Raw genomic sequence first — 20,480 nt, forward strand, 5'->3', positions numbered from 1 at the left:
TTGTGATCTTCACTGGTGTCCATGGATTACATGAAATCTTTCCACCTTTATCCACCTTTGTCATGGTAGGGAGAACACGTCAAAGTAAGGGTGGGGGTCATCTAAGATAGCACAAGGGTTTTTAATGTGGCACTGTGCTGGTCCCCAGCCCGGGTAAAAAACAGCGTTGTGTCAGGAAGGGCAAACCACCACTGCAAATCAGTGAAAGCTGATTTGCAGCTCCTGAAGGTGAACATTACAAATATGGCACCATTAAATTGTTAAAGTTTTTCTGAAAATGCTTTCACAACATTGTACTTTTCAATTTGTCAGCTGAACCATGCCATGTTTAGGTAGCAGAACCTTGAACAAGTCAAGTATGTTTGATTTTTTCAAATGTGTTTGGCTCTTCTGTCTTTCCACTCTTTTCTTTTCCAACCTTTTGTCAGTCTTGCTTGGCACATAAATATCTAATCTTTAAAATTAATGAGATGACAGTGACGTCAGGAGGAACCCCCTCTACCCCATCCCCTCCACTCACAATTCTCAACAGCACCATCCACTCCACAGACTCACAAAGCTTCCTAGGGTCCACCGTCTCTCGGGACCTTAAGTGAACCTATCACATTGACTCACTCCAGAAAAAGGCTCAGCAGAGGTTGTACTTCCTGTGACACTAAGTTTACCCTGCCTCAGGAGCTGCTGTGGAAAACTGGTTGGTGTTTTAACTAACATTGGTTGCTAAGTGACTGAATTGAGGAGAACAGACAGAATTCTTCTGTCTGAAGAATTATGTAATGATCCAGTCTGTCCTGACCACATCCATCATGGTCTGGTTGGGATCTGCAACTAGACATGACAGGGCAAAACTGCAGGGAATCATCAGATCTGCTGAGAGGATTATTGGTTCCAGCCTTCCCTCCATTCAGGATCTATAATGGTCCAGGCTCAGGAACCGGAAACAAAGTCTGTTTCTTCCCCAAGCTGTCACTCTGATGAACTCCTGACAAGTCACAGAGCACGGAACAGAAAACGATAACTGCTAATGTATTTTAATTTATTTTATCTTTATATTTTTCTCTTGTCTTTACCTTTTCACCATTCTATACCTTGTTTGGTTTGCACGAGAGCATAAGACACCGAGGCTAAATTCCTTGTATCCACACTGTACTTGGCCAATAAAGCTGATTCTGATGAGAATACTTGCACTATTCTTAATATAAGATCCATGAAGAAAAGAAAAATCAACAATTGCAAAGCAGTTCCATGAAAACTGAAGACAATAGAAAGATGTGCAGTGAATTATTTTATTTCCTTGTTTTGTGAGGTCTTGTGAATATTAGCCTGTCATGGTATAACAAAGCTTTGAGATGTTATATTGTGGATTTATGGTAAACACAAAGTGCACTTTTTCACTCCCAATCACAATTGATAAATATTTACATTTCATTCCAGTTTATATAAAATCTTTACACCAACACTGTGCAACAATAACACACAAAAATGGTATTCCAAAGTTCATATACAGATCTTATGCACAGTATAGGAAAAATAACTTACAAAAGTGTTTCTCCACAATCATTTCTCGACAAAACAGCTGTAGAAATTACAGCAAACCTGTCACGGCAACATTTGTATTGCTTCAAAGCCATGCAAAGCAATGAAACAGTTGTAGACAACCCATAGTTTGGAGATCCGCAAGTTAGTCCAAACATATGAAAATCTCATCCATCATTCTTCAATTTCCTTCTAGTCATGTAAGGAAAAACGATTTCATGGTAAAACTTTCAAATTGTGATGAACCTCTGACAAACTTGTTCAAAATGTTCTAACAAACATCCCCATAGAGACTGATGCTGCCTAAAAAGATTGGTGAATATAGTCACACTGTCATAAACCATGATCCATTTTCTGCATAACACGCCCTTTGGTTTTTAGAACAAACAAAAACATTTTATTTTGCTTAGTCATTTGTTGTTCATTCCAAATTTAAGTCACCGTAGTGAAAAAGAAACTCAGAAGATTCCAAATATTTCTGTTAAAAGAATTTGGGCACAGATGTCATGTGACATTAGTGAAAGTCAGCAGGGTTTTTGTTTTTTTTACAGATTTCAACAGACTCAAAGATAATAGAATACATTCTTTTCACAATTACCTGTAGGTTTCTGTCTTGGCCAGTGATTAAAAAAAAAACAACAATCTATTTTCAGCTTGCACAATGCTGGATCACAACAGGAAAACACTCCATTAACAAGGCAGAGTTAGAATGAAGCTTTTTAACAAATTCTCCATGACATTTTTAAGCTTCCTCCCAAACATACAAACATAAATCTGCTGAGAACAGATAAGCCAATTTCAACTGCACGCTTTGGATCTCAGATCCCCTGATCTCATATATTTCCCGCAAAACCACCTGAGTTTTGGATCAAATCCCGGCATGAAGCAAGTAGTATAAAGTTTAGAGAAGACAAGGCACCGTGTTGGATTCAGTCACCTAAAGGCTTGGACATTGCTGTGCCACCATTTTGTCTTGGACTAATAAATAAAAACTATTTTTATAAATAGTTTGAAAATAAAAACAGCAAAAACACCTGGAGGAGATTTGTCTACTATCAAACAGGTTGTTTTGGACTTGATGGGCTGGACGGAGTTTGACCTAAGGGAATAGTCTTAAATGGCTCGGGAGGAAAAAAAAAAAAATTCATTTAGCAAAACTGAAATCCAAGTAATCAAGGCTGAGACTAATGATGTGGAGTTTAAAAAAAGAATTATCTTACAGTTTTAATACACCGACACAGAGAGGCAGCTCAGTCTTGAGTTTTGCATGCTCCTTTGCTGATCTGTAGTATGACAGTGGTGGGGGTTCAGCACTGGACTAAAGTGGTTCAACATTTCTCAGATTTTGTTCGCATACAAAGTCTCCTCTTCGCTTTCACTCTCATCCTGAAACTCATTGGCAAGCAGAGATTTCTTGGAGCCCATGGAGGCGAGACGTATCTCGTCGTCGTCGTAATCTTCACGGTGCTGTCGCAGGCGATGGAAGCCGTCTTTTTGACGACCGGACTTGGCTGCGCACACGCACCAGATGATGAATGCCGTCACCACCAACGCAGTCATGGAGGCTGCTGCAGGCAGAAAGAGATACAAAACACAAAGAATGCCTGCATTAATACACAAAATATGCATTCAAATAGGACAAACTACTCACACATACACACACTCCTCACAATCACACAATAAGCCTGTACTTAAGATTATCCGGCCTGTGTCAAGATTTCCTAACAGTTTTACCTTGGTACAGAAAAAGAAGAATTAAATAATACAAATGGGGAAAACAGAGGAACAAGTAGTCTTTGTGACAGGATTTCAGGTTTATATAAAACATGATGGAATTCTTAATTTATATCTTTTTTTTATAAAAAGATCAGGTGATTTTCTATGAACAAACCGCACACAGTGGTACACAAAACCTAGGTATTTTATATTAAAAAAAGACTTTTAAAAATTACCTGCACTGGCCACAACAAACTCCCTTTCCAAGCCAAAGATGGTGTTGTCCGCATCAAACTCAAAGAGCAGGAATCTGGCAGCTTCATAGGAAGACACCACAACCTAAAAAGGTAGTTAAGATGCATCTTTTAGGTATGTGAGCAGAATCTAAAAAAAATGAATGATCTGTAACAATTAGAAATCTTTGAACTAAAGTGAAAACTTCTATGGATTTATGTGGAATTTTTAGAAACAAGGGTTGTCAAGGTTACCATTTTCAGATCGTCAAAAAAAATACATGATTGTATGTTCTAGTCTTGCACAAAGCTATGATATGATTAAAGCTTCCTCTGTCATTCATTTCTTAAGATGTCTGCTTCTGCCTTTTAACTTCTTTACAACACGGGCTGGTAATTATCTAATCAAGAAGTCTCACTTGCAGGTGTGACTCACCTGCAAATGTGTGTCATCAAAAAAAAAAAAATCTAATTTTCTTCACAGCAAGTTTGTTTTGTCCCATATTTCTGTCATTTAGGTGTTTTTTTGGAAATTCCCAGCTCTGTCCTCCAATCGTTTAAAGAAGAGGATTTGTTAATGCTGGTTAAAAAAATGGTAAGTGTTGCTCAGTGGGAATCCTGTCTGGTTGTCTGAAATAAACGCCACCTTCATTTTCAGAAGTATGACATCCCACCGTATCAACTACGACAAAGTATTCGATGTCCCCAAAAGTACGGGAGGACCATCATAAAGAGGAACCCCTCTATGGCTCAAGCTTCTGATCTGGACCTCATGTTTGAGCCAAGAGAAACGGATCCTAACAAGCCGATAGATGACAGGTACATCAAAAATGCTGCTTTGATTCCTGATCACTCGGATCTGCCACCCAGCAGGGAAACGGTCAGGAAAGAGGAGAAGACGCCCAGTGGCCATCTGATAATTCATGGCTTCACAGCACCAGACTACCAGCAGATGTATCACGCAGTGGTGGATCCCCTGCTTCTTAGACCAAATGGAAAACTCGCACCCTATAGTCTGGAACTAGGACTTACCATTAAGGAGCATCTTTTCCAAGAACTGGCTTATCCCAGCCTTCAAACATCACATAGTCCAGATGGAAAGATGGAGGTGACAGAGAGCTTTTGTTTGCTCCGCCCTACACCTCACATTGATCTGGACAGTAATGGGGAGCCATGCTAAAAGTCTTACCAAGACTTTTTTTTTTTTCCAGCATAACTGCACTTCTTCCAAGTGTTCTCTTTAGTACTGCTTGTATTTCATATGCATTTCTTTTTTCTTTCTTTTTTTTTTTACCTATATGTGTCAAGAGTGAAATCTTGAAGTTGAGGAAGCGATTTCCTTTTTAATGACCAACAAAAAAGTAGAAGCTCCACAAACAAAGTGCTTTATTCATTTGTAAGTGAGCTTCAACTTTAGGAATGTCCTGAGCTGTATACTCGATAGCAGAACCCTGCTTCATCAAGAGTAAATGGTGTTACGGACAAATGACACCTTTGTTTTTTGTCTCCAAAATGAACATATTTCACTCAATACCTTTTTTCTGCATGTATTTTTCATTCTATTAGTGCAAAATTTCAGGCATTTAATTCAGATTTTCAAAAGAAATAAGGTTAAAGTTCTATGTCTGTTTCCTTTTAAACCAGCCTTTTGTCTTCTGATGACTCCTTTGAATTGAAACTTTACTTGGAAATGAAGTTCAAGCCCTGATTTTACTTAAGTCTAGATAAAAAACCTAGTATCAAGCAGATTTCATTGACTGCGTCATTCCAAAGAATCACGAGGGTCACTAGTGCAATCAAAAGAAACTAAACGATTGTGCCCACTTAGAGCACTAAGACTACCAGGGTAAATTTCAAATACAAGCTTGTTTAAATATGCTCTGCATACAGTGCATAGAAGGCAAGCTGCCTTTGAGAAACCTGACTCTAAAATCATTTATTGTACAGCTTTATTTCTTCGATTTTCTTTTTGTCTTGTTTTCATCAGTTTGTGGAGGCAAGAAAAACAGGAGGGGGGCAATTTTTAACCCACTGAACCTTTAAAGTGGAGGCATGACTCCAGTTAAGCAACTCCAGGTTGTTGTTAATTACATTTCTTTTTAATTTCCTGGCATCATTATATTGAATGATAGCAAAGAAAAAGGAGTGACTGACACTCCCCTTTTACTTACTACAAATGTTACGCAGGTTTGTCTGCAATCCAAAAGATATTTGACGAAGTGTGTACCTTCAGATGTTTTTGTTGGTAGCCATCGGCAACGGCTTCAATATCGTGGCTGCCAGGAGCAAGAAGAGCGTGGAAGTAGCCTCCTTCTGTGGAATACACTCTCCTTCCACCGTTTATGACAATGATGGCTCCAACTATTGGTTTTCCTTTCTTGTCTCTTACAACACCTCTCACTCCTTTATGGACCTGCATGAGGCGACAGTTGAAAGTAAAGTTGTTGTCATAGCCTCTTTTAAAATTTCAAATCACGAATTTACTGAAATTAACAAGTTTTTGGATTTTATTTACTGCAAGTCACATTTACTTGTTTTAAATGCATTTCTGGGAGATTCTGAAGGGACACAAGGAACATTTATATTTAACAGGCCCTTTCAGACTAAGAACAGTGTAACAAAAAAATAAAAAAAAGAGATCATCAACCTCATAATCAACATCCAAAATAGTAAATGACGTATACTTAAATAGTGCTTTTCTACCAAGCTTTAATGCCAAAAGTCCTTTACAGTTACAGTACCATTCACCACGCACACATACATTCACACACTGATGGCAGCTCCACCTTCAACCACCAGGAGCAATAGGGGGTCAGTGTCTTGCTCAAGGACACATGGGCGGGCAAGGCAGGAACTGAACCTGAGATCTTCCAATCACAAGTCGACCGCTCTACCTCTGCACATCAGCCGCCCCCGCAACCTCTCAAGTATTTAATTGTCAGACGCATTGTGGTTTTTTTCTTCAGAAATTCTGTACACTAAAAAAAAAAAAAAAAAAAGTCCATGTTATGCTGATAAAATATTCCGTCATACCTCCACCAACATGCTGAGCAGGGCTTTCTTGTTCTCAGCCCAAAGTGTGGACAGCTGATCAGCCGGGGGGAAAAAACAGCAGCCGGTGTACACAGTGATTTCAGGACAGTTGCCAAAGTCCATACTGAAGTCCTGGAAGGACAGGTTAACACAAACTGACTACTTTTTCACGTAATATTCCAGGCACTCAGGTTACAAAACTCTTGCATAAATACACAGCAGGTGGATCAATCAAAGGAACACCATACTGCTGTCACAGACTAACCTTCATGCTCCCCATGTGACTTTGTCTCTCTGCTGCTAGTATTACTCCATCTGGAACTCTGCCCCCTGAGCACCGGAAAAAGCATCCGACACCGCTTAACGTCCTAAAAACTGACATTTATAACCAACAAGACAAGTTTGAAATAGGATTCAAATTGCATACCTTGCGCATTATTGGAACACCCAGTGTCCCCGAGGTGCATCTTGGGGTGGTTATTGGCATAAACGCTTGCCAAATACTTCAGTGTGCCCTCCTTTTCAACTGGAAAAACAAAAAAGGATTGAATAAAAAAACAACTAAACCCACAGAAGCAGTGTGCAGACTACTACATCATTTGGACTTATCTATGCTTATTGGAACATTTTCAAACAAGTACAGCCCTTCCTTCTCCTGCAATAAGTAATTTAAACATGTTTCAAGCTTTTTTGGGGTTTGAAACATAAATGAAAATACAAATGTATAATCAGCAGCTTTTTGTATAATGCTTTTACCGGTTTGGACAGGCTTGTCATAAGGGTACGTCACCACAAGGGAGCCTCCATCCAGAGCTACAGACAGAGTGAACTTGTTGTTCATGATAAAGTTCATCATGCTTTTGGTCTCAGGCTGGGGCTCAACCACACGTTGGGAGGCATTGCCTGTTCAAGAAGAAAACACAGATAAATCAGAAATGCTGGATACCGGATAACTCTGTTTTGAGGTCATTTCCAGAGTTTTTCTGATTACTGACCAAAGAAGTCTGTGTCCAAATCTTTGCCATTGGCATTGTTCTTGCCCTGTGCCGACGTGCACTGCTTCTCAACTGCTTGTTCTCGTCCATCAGGGTTGACAGAGGGAACAATGAAAATCCGGGTTGAGTTGATAAGCTGGAGAAGAGATCAATAAAATATATATATTTACAATCTTGCTACAATTTATTTAACTTGTTTAGGACAAATTAATTGATGTACTCCAATGTGTTTTAGGAATTCAACACTGCTTTAACTCCCACCTTGGTGATAGCTGGGTTCTTGCCATAGTTGATACACAGAAAGGCAGCAAACTCCAGCAGCATCTCTGTGCCCACTGGGGCATTCCCGTGGATTCCTGCTACAAAGCGAATATTTGGTTCCGATGGTTCTGGCTCTGTAGGCTTATTAGATATTTCCAGGGCAAAAATATTTCGGAACTCCACACTCTGACCCAACCTGGACACAAAAAAACAGGAATAAACCAGACAGATCAAACTTCAACAAATCAAACTTCCACACATTCATCGACACAAGGATAAATGGAAAACAACCTCCTTCCAGCTCAAACTGTAATGGACATTCAGTTACAACATCCATCAAACCACAGTGTGGGGGAAACTGAACCTACCCACCTGTGTAGAATGGTAATTTTTGGAAAGTTAAGTGTCAGGCCTTTCAGGAAGGCGGACAGGTCTCTGAAGCTTCTGTAGCGAAAGCTGCTGTCTGTGGCTGAACTGCTAACCAGCTGCGCCAAGCCCTGACCCAAGGACAGCTCCTTGATCAAGCTCTGCAGCTCCTTCTCAGACGGGTTCTGCGTGGGATAGGGACCGCTGGGAGTCTGGCCGTTGCCATCCTGGTACAAACGCGTCAGTCGGAAGTCAACTATTTCTGCTCGATCCTTTGAAACCGTTGCCAAAATTGTCACAGGCTTATAACTGTGTAAACAAAAGTGAAGATAATTGAAAGTAAGAAGAGTTAGAAACTTCTCGGTACATTCACAGTAATTTCATTTCAAAGCACAAGCATTACCCATGGGCAGAGGCAGTGACAGAGTAGGTCCCTGGGACCAACAGTCTCCAGTAGTCTCCAGCATGAGCTGTGGTGATGTTGTGCTTGATCCCCTCCACACTGATGGTGGCATTTGGTATACCTGTGCCATCTCCAATGTCAGAAACGGTGCCCTTAACGCCAGTGTGAACCTACAGAGACCACAAAGAACAGCGTCTAACACAAAACTGAGCAACATTCAAGTTAAGGGTCAACAATAGTTTAAGCGTTTTGAACAACCTGATGTATGAACTGAAGCAAGGCTCGATAGTTTTGCTCCCAATATTGTGGCAGGTCTCCAGCCATTGGGTACTTGACACAGCTCAGTTCAATGGTCACCTCAAAACAGTTTGTATTGACGTAATTCCAATCCTGCATGCCACCTGTAGTGTAAGGAAGTCAAAGCATCGTTTAACCAATCATCTCCTCCTTCATTAGAAACCTTTGGTTTAGCTTAAAGTCCCACTCCAATCATCTTTTGGTCTGTTGTTAAAGCATTCCCAGAGATCTTTCAATTAGTAGAGGCAAAAATGGATGAAAAAAAGGGAGGTTTTGAAAATGGCCCTTAAAAGCCCTTCTCTTGTTCCAATGTGACAAAATAAAGTAATTTGCCTAGCAACAGCATCTGAAAGTCAGCTGTTGTTTTTTGTTGCCTGTTTTCGCCTGCTTGGTCCACTTATAACAAACACACTGAAAAGGTAAAGAGACACTGGATGAATAAATGTTGGTTTACCAGGAACAGAGTACCACTGAGCACCATTGGTGATCCCATCCTGAAAGACGTCCTCAGAGTACAGGTCCTTACAAGGGTGCCCATTGTGCATCAGAGGATTCTCCTGCACACAAACCACAAGCAAGAAGGAACCAAACAATGAGTGCCATTGTGGCCATGATAAAAAGATTTTCTCTCCACAGATTTGTTTTCAAACACATTACCGGTATATGATCAAACTTGTGTCTAACAACACGGTCTGGCTACCTGCGAATAGGCTCTCGACAACTGCTGAAAGACTGCGTCATCAGGTGACTTGCTGTAACGACTGCTCCCATCTGCGTCATCGTCAAAGGGGTAGTTGACCACCAAAGAACCTGAATTCCACAAAAACAAGCATGAGACAGAGAAACACCATGATTCACTCTTAACCATCAAAGTGCCAATACTCAACACTGCACATACAATGCATCAAGACACTAGGGTTTCAAAATGAGGCTGTACCTCCATGGAGGTTGGCTGAAAGGACAAATGGGACCATCTTCAGCCAGTTCATGACAGCTGTGGTCTCTGGCTGTCTGGGTTCAGTGATGTCGACAAACTGATCAGGGAAGTTGCGATTCAGGTCAAAGTTGTTGCTGTTGTTGCGTCCTTTGTAGCCCTGAACATCACCTGTAAAGAAGCAAACCTAAAGGATCAGCCATCTTTTCAGAAATGCAGTCTTCTTTAAAATCGGAAACATGGCTGCTAGTCCTCTAAACCCCATTCCCCATGCACAGCAGCAGCAGTCACTGACCAAAGGTTGGCTAGTCTACCATCTTGCATCTTTTTCTGTTGGAATTTTTTGGTATATTATAGGTTATTTTGATGTACAAACAAACTCTTGAAAAGGTTTGCAAAATGTTAGCCTTCAGTGCCTGAAAATGATCTAGGTAATCTGCATCTGTTTTATTTACTAAATACAAATAAATGGGACAGCTGTGGCAGGGTACACCCTCGGGTGGTAATCATTAAGTTGCTCGTGTTTTACAAAAGCAAGCCACATCCTACATCAACGCAAGTGTTTCCTTAATGGTACCCTTCATTGCAGGTCAGCTCTGAATCAACGGTGCATGGACGTGTCCCTCACCTTCCCGGGCCACCTCATAACCGTCAGGGTTCATGGACGGCATGATGTGAATTCGAGTGTTGTTAAGCAATTCAGTGACCTCTGGGTCAGTGCCGTAGTTAAGACAGAGGTATTCAATGAGATTGAGCAACAGCTCTCGCCCAACCACTTCATTGCCATGCATGTTGCCCACATACTTGAATTCTGGTTCACCTGGAAAAGAGAGAAATAGAGACCATCAGCATACCAGAAAACAAAAACAGAGTCTGAACGAAAGTATGCTGTTCTGATTCCGGTCCTATCCTCCATCCTAATACTTACCGTGCTCGTGAACCTTTGGGTTGTCAGAGATGACCATCACATATAGCTCACGATTTTCCACCGATCGACCAATAGAATGGAGGTGGGTGATGGAGGGAAACTTGCTGCTGTATTTTCGCAAAAACAAGTCCATGTCTGCATAGTTGTGGTGGCGGAATTCCTGGGGCTGGATAGGCTTATGCAATGATGGAAAAATACGGGGGCGACTAGTGTTTTCTTCAGGAAGAGTAGGTTCAGTTGGTGATAAGTCAGAGGGACTGGTAGAGGTGTTTTGTTGATGAACATGAGGTGGCATGGAAGTTGTATCCAGAGAGACATTTATCGTGGTCTTATCAACCAAAGGAGCCAAAGTAAAGTTAAGCTTAGTGGCTTCGCCTTCAATGACTTGGACATTTCTGATTGTCTTGGACAAGTGCCTGTAGACAAAACAAACAAATAAATAAATAAAACAAACAAAAAAAGAGAAGGCTCAAGACTTCTGCATAAAAGAGAGAGTAAAACTTTACATTGCAACATCCATGAGAGGCTTTACTGTAATATTCTTTAAAGTTTTAACCAACAAGTTACAGCATGAGAGATCCACAGCTGATGTATACTTTGGTAACAAGGTTAACTTTGCAACTGGGAGAGGAAAAAAGCTACACAATTCACTTTAGTGAAGCGGGTCTGTCCCTGACAGCTTCTTCATTTAAGAGTATGTAAGATCTACATGTTAACATTTGTGAAACTTACCTGGAAACTGAACTGGAAAAAATGTAAAAAGAAAAAACTCGGGGCATTGTCAGCAGTATTTGATGTTAAACTTTAGCTGCCGTAAAGACTGGGGTAGTGTTTTGTTTGACTCACCCAGCAGCCACAGCTGTGATGTTGTAGGTTCCTGGCAGAAGCAGCCGATAGTAATCTCCATATTTTGCTGTGGTCAGGTTGTGACGAATGCCTGCTACGACAATGCTGACATCGCTGAGGGGAGCTCCACTTACAGCATCCGTGACAAAACCTTGAACACCTATGTGCACCTGGAAAACAGCAAAATTTGATCTTTTTGACTAAGTTTGCAAACTTGCAGAAATGCAGAGATGCTAAAATAAGGAAAACAGGGTTGTTTTATTTCTATTAAATACAAAAAAACATGAAGAAGTTTGGTTTAAAAACAGAAAGTTCTACTTTCTGTTGTTGGGGTAAAACTGTACCTTTTCCATGTAAGCTAGAAGAGATTCCCTGTTTAGATCCCATTCCTTACGGAGCTCATTAGTGGGGGGATGCTTGCAGCAGCTGAGCTCCATGGTGATTTCCAAGCAGTTTCCATAGATATAGTTATAGTCCTGCATTCCTCCTGGAGGACAGGCAACAAATGTCAACAACAAAGCATGTTAAAACAAACAAAAGGCCCTACTTTTTGAATTCACCGTTTTAGAAATGTGCAAATAGACTTAAGGCAGTGATAACTCCGCCGCTTCTGTAAACTGACCCCGAAGCCGCAGGGCCGTGTCTCACTAATACAATCATTCAAAGAGTGCTCAGCTTGGCAGTGAGCTACGACATTTGCAGTTTGCCTGTCACCTAGACCTCTTGTTGAGCAAACAGAAACACACTGGAGTTTAGGTGGTTTAGCTGACCCTCCCCATTGAGCGATAGCCATTAGTTTAAAGAGGGTTGCCATGACAGCATGCTGTGTGTTTTTTTTTAATCAGATTCTGCTGTTTTCCTCAATTTAAACAAAGTTAGTCTAAGAAAAAATAAATAAACTCACCCATTAGCCACAATACACAAAATGACTCAAAGCAAGTCATGAATCTTGACCAACTGACAACCAGAATCAAATATTTTTGTTGCATTTCTTTAATATTGTGAATGTGTAGAATTTCTAGGAATGTAACACAACCAATGACAAAAATGTCTTTTAAAGGCAAACTTTTTCAAAATACAAAAAATATTATTACCTTTTCCCCCCCTTTGTTTCTATGAAATATTAAAACGTTATTTTTATGTGTGCTCTGCCCCCTTTGCATTCTTTGCTGGCTGCAAAATGGTGCAGTGGTTAGCACTGTCCCCTTTGTAATGCAGTGGAGATCTGTTCAAAGCTCCAGACACCCCCATTAGAGATTTGATGGATGCTGTTAATATCACGTTTAAAAAGTTCAGTTCTCCCTGTTGAGAAACCAGCTTTAGGAAGTTCAGCATCATCATTTCCTTTAAGTTTAAAATGTGTGAATGTTTGTCCACAACTACATCTTTTTTTAAACTCTGTAGTTACACACTTAGACTTTTTTTTTCATAACTGACTTTTCTTTCGTTTGACCTCTTCTTGTTCTACAAAAAAAACAACAGCTTTTTCTTTCTATACGGCCCACATGCATAACTCACACGTGTTAACCTGGTTTTATTTTATTAGCTCAGTGTTATTTGGTCCACAAATTGATGCATAAAAGATTCAACTAACTTTGTGGCCATACAATATAGTCCAATTCTATTACCAGAATAGATTAAGTTATTTATTATTCATATGCTGTTTAAAACCATAAATGAAAATGCATTTTTACCGGGTAAAACTGTATTTTTCTTATTGGCACTTTTTACAGAGGTGGCCGTGGTGCAGCGGTAGGGCAGTCGACCTATGATCAGAAAATTGCAGGTTCGATTCTCTCGCCCGCCTATGTATCGGAGTGTCCTTGGGCAAGACACTGAACTCCACATTGCTTCTGCTGGAAGGTTGGCGCCAGTGTTCTACAGCGGAGCCGCCACCAGTGTGTTATTGGGTGAATCAGTTTGTGACTGTAAAGCGCTTTGGGCCTTCGAGAACGGTAGAAAAGCGCTATACAAGTAAACGCCATTTACCATTCCATAATGTCTCTGACACAACAGCTTCAAATGGAAAAACCTGGCTTTTGGGGGCTTTTAGACTGTTCTGTTACTTGTGGTTAAAGTGTGTCATATTATTTTGGCATTGTTGAAGTGTTGTGAATAAGAAATGGTAAGTTAATGTTTAGTGCAAATAACACACATCCTTCTCTGTGGTATTTCCAAATATAATTCCCCTGACTTGGTAGAAGCCAGCTTGTGATTGGACGTCTTTCTGTTTGCATCACATGCACATAAAAAAGATTTCATAGCTTTAACAACAAAATTTTGTTTGTATCTGTTGTTTTCAACCAATACTGCTGTTACGCTCAGAGCTAGATGGATTCTTCTCTTACATTTACCAAACAATGCTAAAACATTGATTCCACATGTATTTGTGTGATGGCCAATAACATTAGCACAGCATGTTGTAAACTCCAGCTCTCAAGTATGAGTGTTGTTTTCTAAATATCTTTGCAAAATTTCCCTTTAAGACTCTTAAAGTTTTGCGGCTATAAACCTAATTCTTTAGGAATTTTTCCCTGAGCAAATCTGTAATAAATTAAGATCTTAACTTGAAAACATGACAAATAAGAAAAACAATTTGTCACCACAATGTATATGAATCCTAACAATGTATATGAATCCTATTTATGTCAATAGTTTAGGTAGCAACAAAGTAAAACTCTCCAAAATGAAAATCCGGGTTGCACAGTAAATAAAGTAAATCCAACTTTTAAAACCCTGTTCATGCACCAGTGACACAGATCCAACAGTGAAGTGTGAACGCGCCCAGCAGCAAACACGGAATTCTTTAGTGTACGATGGCTTCAGGCATCGAATGATGCAGTGGAAAAAACAGAATCCGTTGTTTAACTAAACACCCAGTACCTCAAACAACTTCAGGAGGTGAAACAGTCATATGACTATCTGCTGTTCAGCATGACCCATCTAATTTCAACTACTTAAAACCTCCAGAGAACATTGATTATGATCCTGCAGCAGAACTGAAAATGTCCTCCTCTCATGAACCTTTGCTGAAATGGAATTAAAAGACCTCCCTTTTAAAAAAATGACTAATAAACGGTTAAACCAAAATGAACCCGTAAATCAGAAATGGTAAATGGGTAAACTTATTTGGTGCTTTTCTACCTACCTTGAAGGCTCAAAGTGCTTGGCAGTCACTGTCCCATTCACACACACACACATTCATAGGGCGGCCCTGCTATAACCTATACCCAATGTGGGGTTCAGCGTCTTGCCCAAGGACACATTGAGACACGGGCGGGTAAGAGAACCGAGCCTGCAGTCTTCCAATCAGAGCCCACGTGCTCTACCTCTGCATGCCCGTTAAAGATCAGGAAAAAGTTGTTTTTTTCCCAATGCAGGAGAACTAGAACAGAAAAAGGTAAGAGCCCATTGATCAGTGTGTAAACGATTATGGATTAAGATGATATGATCCGTTGAGTCATTATTTCAAACAGATGACTCGCAACAAAGCAGTCTTTTGTTTCGGACTCCATTTCCTGGCACTTCGCCTGGAAGTTTCGTTATGTCAGCTAACATCCCAACAATGAGTCCATCACCTGTGGCCAGTTGAGCTTTAGCAGCTACATTCCAATCACAGGGACAACACATCTTTGAAACAAATATGCTTGGATAGTAAACTTAATCAGATTAGCAGCAAGCATTGAGAGAATGTAGTTTCTCTTCTCGAGGACTGTGTTCAATCATAGAGCGGCAATGCCGCTAATGAAGACCTGAAAACTGTTGGTATGACTCAACACAAGAGATGCATTATGTTTTGTAAAAGTATATCATATTTAGGGTGGCCTGCAACTTCAGCCTATACTGTAACTTTTTCAGGTAACCTGAAATCTCCAGTCAATTTCGCTTCATGCTTAATAAAATCTCTTCATTAGACCGGAACTTTTGAGTTTTTTGTTTCTCATAAACAACAGCTCCCTAAAGGCTAGGTGTGTCAAAAGCATTTGTTATATCCATGTCTATTTATAGGCAGAAGCATTTCAGCCGTATAAGTTTCAAAATTATATTAGTGAAACTATGAATCTTTGAAAGGTTGAGATATAAGAGAAGAAAGCTTAGCGGAAAGTCAAGGAAACTTGAGAGTGTTTTTTGCAGCTTGAGAAGTCTAACCTAACACTGCTGTAAACTGACATGTACAGGAAAGTTGCCATTCTAATGAGGAAAAAAAACACTGCAGATACCTCACACACAAAACACTCAGAGTAACCGACAACACTAAGTTAGAACGCCTGCAGATCAAGTGTCTACCCTGTGGCCATAATCACACAAAGGGCTAAGGAAGAACAACAACAACACAACAATCAGATGAGCTGACCAAACCAGAGTTACATCACAGTATAACTTGAATTCAGTCTGTGAGCTCCTGTGAGTTTATTAATGTGAGGCAGTGTTTTCTGTTTTTAAAGACCCACTCCAATGAAAATGGTGTTTTTAACGTGTAGCAGTTCTCATGACCGAGAACACATATAAAGAAATTTAAGATTAAAACTGTGTTTCGGAGTATTACTTAATTCAAATTGGGAGAAAATCAAACAATGTTTAAAAAAGATTTTCATTGTTAGGTATAAAATAAAATCAGCAGGCCACAAGCTCCCTGCGCTTCATTCTGATGCATCCATTTGAAGACAAAAAGATCCATGCAAGTCTTCTTTTTCCTCGGCTGAGCTCACATCCCCCTCAAAACTACACGGCTGGAAAGCTCCATTACTGCTCGCTAGGCCTGCACAATATACCGCAAATTTATCGTTATCGCAAAATCCAGCTCTGCAATATGCATATCGCAAAAGACGGCAAATATCGCAATAAATCGGAAACCTTAAATGTGCTAAAACAATCTTATGTCAGCTTGAACCATTTAACGAATCAAATAAATCCCTTTATGCATTTGACCAATCGGATGGAGGCCTATTATGTTAGATTTTTGTCACCTATGTCGACGAGTGACATTTGGAGTATAATTTTTAAACTGTTGCAATGTAATGGGAATGGTTATTTGGTTATTTTGCTATTTGTTTATATACCGCAAATTTTATCGTTATCGCAATTTTAATCTCTAATATCGCATATCGCGAGTTTTCCTCATATCGTGCAGCCCTACTGCTCGCCATTTTTGTTTCACCGGTAATGTTAGCTTGGGGTTGTGAGGGGCTGTGAGCTAGCGAGAGAGTGGGGAAACAAAGGGAAGATGGAATATCAGTCCAGGGTTACCCCCCCACAACTCAGAGGCAAGTTTTCAAAAGAACTCTTGTCACTCTGCAGAAACTACAACACATGTGTTTTATTTTTATTTTGGCTACAAATATATAGGAATGCTTCTACAATAGATTAAAAAAATGATTGGAGTGGGAGTTTAAAGGCTTGTATCTGTCTAGCCTTCAGGTACAGTAGCTAGCTAACTCAAAATAATTTAGCAGAGGTGCCTAATTTGACATGTTTTGACATTAGACACGTTGGACCGCTGAGCATCTGTGAGATAGAAAAACACTGCTATGAAAGCAGTAGCCGTCACGCCACGTGAAAGGCAAACCCAAGTAACCTGCATCTTGATCCTATCAAATAAATCGTACCCAGTGACTCAAGCCTTCACGAGATCCTGACAAACATCCTTGACTTTCATGACAGAGAGAGGCCAAATACTGAAACCTGTTCAACTCTATGCAAACACTCCAACAAGGAGTACTCATTGACTGCTGTTGCTGTGAAACCTTTGAGAACCATGAAGTTCTGTCCCCTACCTGTACTATCCCAAAAAGTAAAAAAAAAACAACAACAACATGGAAGTGATTTAAAAAAAACAGGGACGTGAAAAAGTTTCGTCCCCACGAATCATCTGAAGAACTGAAAAATAATCCAGGATTCTGCATATTTTAATGCATCATCACACTGGGGAAATATTTTCATTTTTGACATTTCAGCCAAAACCAATGACCCATGATCGGCTCACCTGGCACATCATACCACTGTGCCCCATTGGTAATGCCATCTTCAAAGGTTTCTGAGGAGTCTTCGGGGCAGTTGGGCTTGCCGGTCTTCATCACGGGATGTTTCTGCGAGTACGCCAGGGCCAAGTAGCGAAACAGAGCATCGTCCGCTGACTGGCTGTAGAAACCCTGGCGTTGATGCTTGGCAGAATCATCAAATGGGTAACTGGCAACAACTGTGCCTCCATGCAGGTTCCCCGACAGCACAAACCTGGAGAAACGACAGCATTGTGAAGCTTTAGCTTCAAGATGTTTAACTTCATGGAAATGGATATTAGTGTCAAAGAGGGAATGAAGCTAAATGTTTATCCAGGACATCTGTCTGTCTAGATCCATCCTAGCTTTTTATATGTATAAAAAAGGAAAGGGATGGCATTTCTAATTAAAGCATGTCAAAAAAGAATGCATGCAAATTTAGCCATACCAACAATCATGAGGTGATTTAAGATTGTACACAAGATTCATTCCAAATGTAATGTTACTTTTTTTCCAGGATTTTTTGTTCTTCCTTTTTGATTACTTCTTTGCAGTAAAAGGCATGGGCTGTTTTTTTCTAATTTCTATATTCACTGATTCGGAGCATGATCCGGGGGGATCAAAAAAAAAAAAAACCCCATAGGAGATGACAGTATAGTTGAAAGGATTTGGCATTTAAAGTTGAATTAATTTATCCAGCTCTGACTGCAGTTATTTTTCTACAATTCAAAGGCATGCTAAATTGATTTTTTTATTGCTTAGTGTTCTCGTGTTGACCTGACATCATTTCAAGGAAACGAATGAACCCCATCGATGCATTTGCACATTCCTTCAGGGACTGTTCTGTTATCGGAAATTATTGGATTAATGCTACGGAGGAAATGGAAAAACATGTTTAAGAAAAAAATACCTTCAGATACATCACTTTTTTTTCTATTTAATGAAATGTTCAAAAGGAAGAAAGGTGTGTTATATGTGTATTATTAGGTATTGCTAAATGATTAACTGGAAAGTATTAAATCACTAACAATAAATGAATGGAAAAATAAACTCATACAACTTTTTATTTATATGAAAATTGAGGTTTTTAAGTACCAGAACATTCAAGTGGAAGGTTTCGTGGTTGGTATTTTGATTTGCTAGTTATAATCTAGCTCTTTTTGATGATATGTTTATTCAATGTTTTGTGTATTTTTGTTTCTGTTATGGATTTTTGGTTTGTACTGCCCAAGTCCAGATCCCCCATGCCAGTCCCTAGCCCGGATAAAACACATAGTTGTGTCAGGAAGGGCATCCGGCGTAAAAATCTCTACCAAACCACCTGTGTTAGTCAGTGAAAGCTGATTCGCTGTAGCAAACCCTGAAGGGACATGCAGAAAGGTAAACAACAAAGCGGTGAAAATAAAAAAAAAATAAAAATGAATACAAATTTGGAGATCGTCACCTCAGTGTGTGTAAACACAGAAAGAGATTTTTTGTTTTAAAAAACTCTAATCACCATTAAACAAACTTATTTCCTTGTGTAACAACATGAGGAAATAGTTATTGCACTTCAGCTGTGAAACTGGCAGGGCTTAAGTTTGACTAAAAAGATATGTGTGGCATAAAATATGTTGCTTCCATCTGACGAGGTTCTACTAAGTCATCGAATACAAGGAAACATCTGTAATTCGAAAAAAACAGTGGAAACACCTGTCTGGACCTCCAGGATCCTCCTGTCAGGGCTAAAACGTTCACCTTGATGTGCCTAAAGTACCGAGAACCTAAACAGACTCACTTTTTCTCCTGGATCCATCTGATCACAGCCATGACCTCGGGGACCGTCTCCGCGTCCGTGCTCGTCCCGTCATACTGGTCAGGAAAGCTCCTGTTCAGGTCCTTGTTTCTGGCGTTGTTTCGGCCTCCGTGGTCCCCGGCGCAGTCCCCCTCTCTGGACCTCTCAAAGCCGTCGGGGTTCATGCTCGGCATGATGTAAATATCCGTGCTGTTCACCAGCGCCGTCACGCGCGGGTCCTCCCCGTACCGAGCCAGCAGGTACTCCACCAGGTAGACCAGCACCTGGCGGGACACGGTCTCATCGCCGTGCATGTTTCCCACGTACTTAAACTTAGGTTTTCCGGGAGTCTCTTTGTCGGGGTCCACGGTGACCCGCATCACCCACAGCTCCCTGCCCTCCACGGACTGGCCGATGCTCGACAGATAAGCGATGGTGGGGTACCTCCGGGCCAGCTGCTGTAAACGCTCAGTTAGCTCAATATAGTTGTAGTATTTGTCGTAAGTTTCCGACATTTCCTCCGTCGACTGGCCGGCCCTGCGTGTCCTCTGTAGCCTGGCGTCACCCAGAAAAACAACGAGGGGGAGAAGAAAGACGAAAAGTGACCCTCGCCGTTTAAACGAGGTTTTCCCAAAGAATTGCAGCATTTTGTCGGCCTTCTGCTAATAGACCATCTGGACGTTAGAAGGGCAACACAGCGTCGAATATTTTAAACACACCGACTCATCGACAAGGAAGTTTTCCTTTTTCTTTTTATAATCTGTCAGCCTCCCTGGCCTGCCTGTTTTCGCTTGGCTTCCGCTGACGTCATAGAGGCGGAGCTATACGTCGATTTAAGGTGGACCGCTGGAGTTGGACAAAAAATTAAAGACCGTTGTTATGTTTCGGTTTTAACAGGATACTGTATGAGCGAAAGATAATGAAACTCAAAAGCACCTGTTTCATGATAGCAATTTGGTTCCAATTTTCTGGAAGTATAGGTAGATTATGTAGGTGGCTTTCAACAATAAAACATACTCCCAACAATTACATACCTTAACATTGAATTTGGTTGTGTCCAAAAAGAAAGAGAATAAGTTTTTTAAACAATTTTGTTATTTTATTCATAAATCTGGTTTTCTGAAAGAGAAGCCTAATAATTTGTATGATATACATTTATATT

At 40.4% G+C, this 20,480-nt stretch overlaps 1 protein-coding gene across 1 annotated transcript; it reads right to left on the reverse strand.

The window, feature by feature from the left end:
* Positions 1-1,272: 1,272 nt before the first annotated feature.
* cpda (carboxypeptidase D, a) lies at positions 1,273-20,135 on the reverse strand. Its single transcript, XM_011482610.4, has 21 exons — positions 19,322-20,135; positions 17,532-17,779; positions 11,893-12,035; positions 11,549-11,718; positions 10,703-11,118; positions 10,403-10,594; positions 9,778-9,945; positions 9,541-9,650; positions 9,295-9,397; positions 8,802-8,944; positions 8,544-8,713; positions 8,147-8,449; positions 7,775-7,970; positions 7,514-7,649; positions 7,275-7,421; positions 6,946-7,044; positions 6,784-6,848; positions 6,519-6,650; positions 5,713-5,898; positions 3,489-3,591; positions 1,273-3,104 (listed from the first exon to the last, which is right to left on the reverse strand). The coding sequence occupies exons 1-21, from the start codon at positions 19,963-19,965 to the stop codon at positions 2,875-2,877; spliced, it is 4,104 nt and encodes a 1,367-aa protein (XP_011480912.1). The 5' UTR covers positions 19,966-20,135; the 3' UTR covers positions 1,273-2,874.
* Between the last annotated feature and the right edge of the window lie 345 nt (positions 20,136-20,480).

This window comes from Oryzias latipes, chromosome 13 (assembly GCF_053564925.1).
Source record: "Oryzias latipes strain Hd-rR chromosome 13, Olatipes_Hd-rR_3.1".
Taxonomy (NCBI): Eukaryota; Metazoa; Chordata; class Actinopteri; order Beloniformes; family Adrianichthyidae; genus Oryzias; species Oryzias latipes.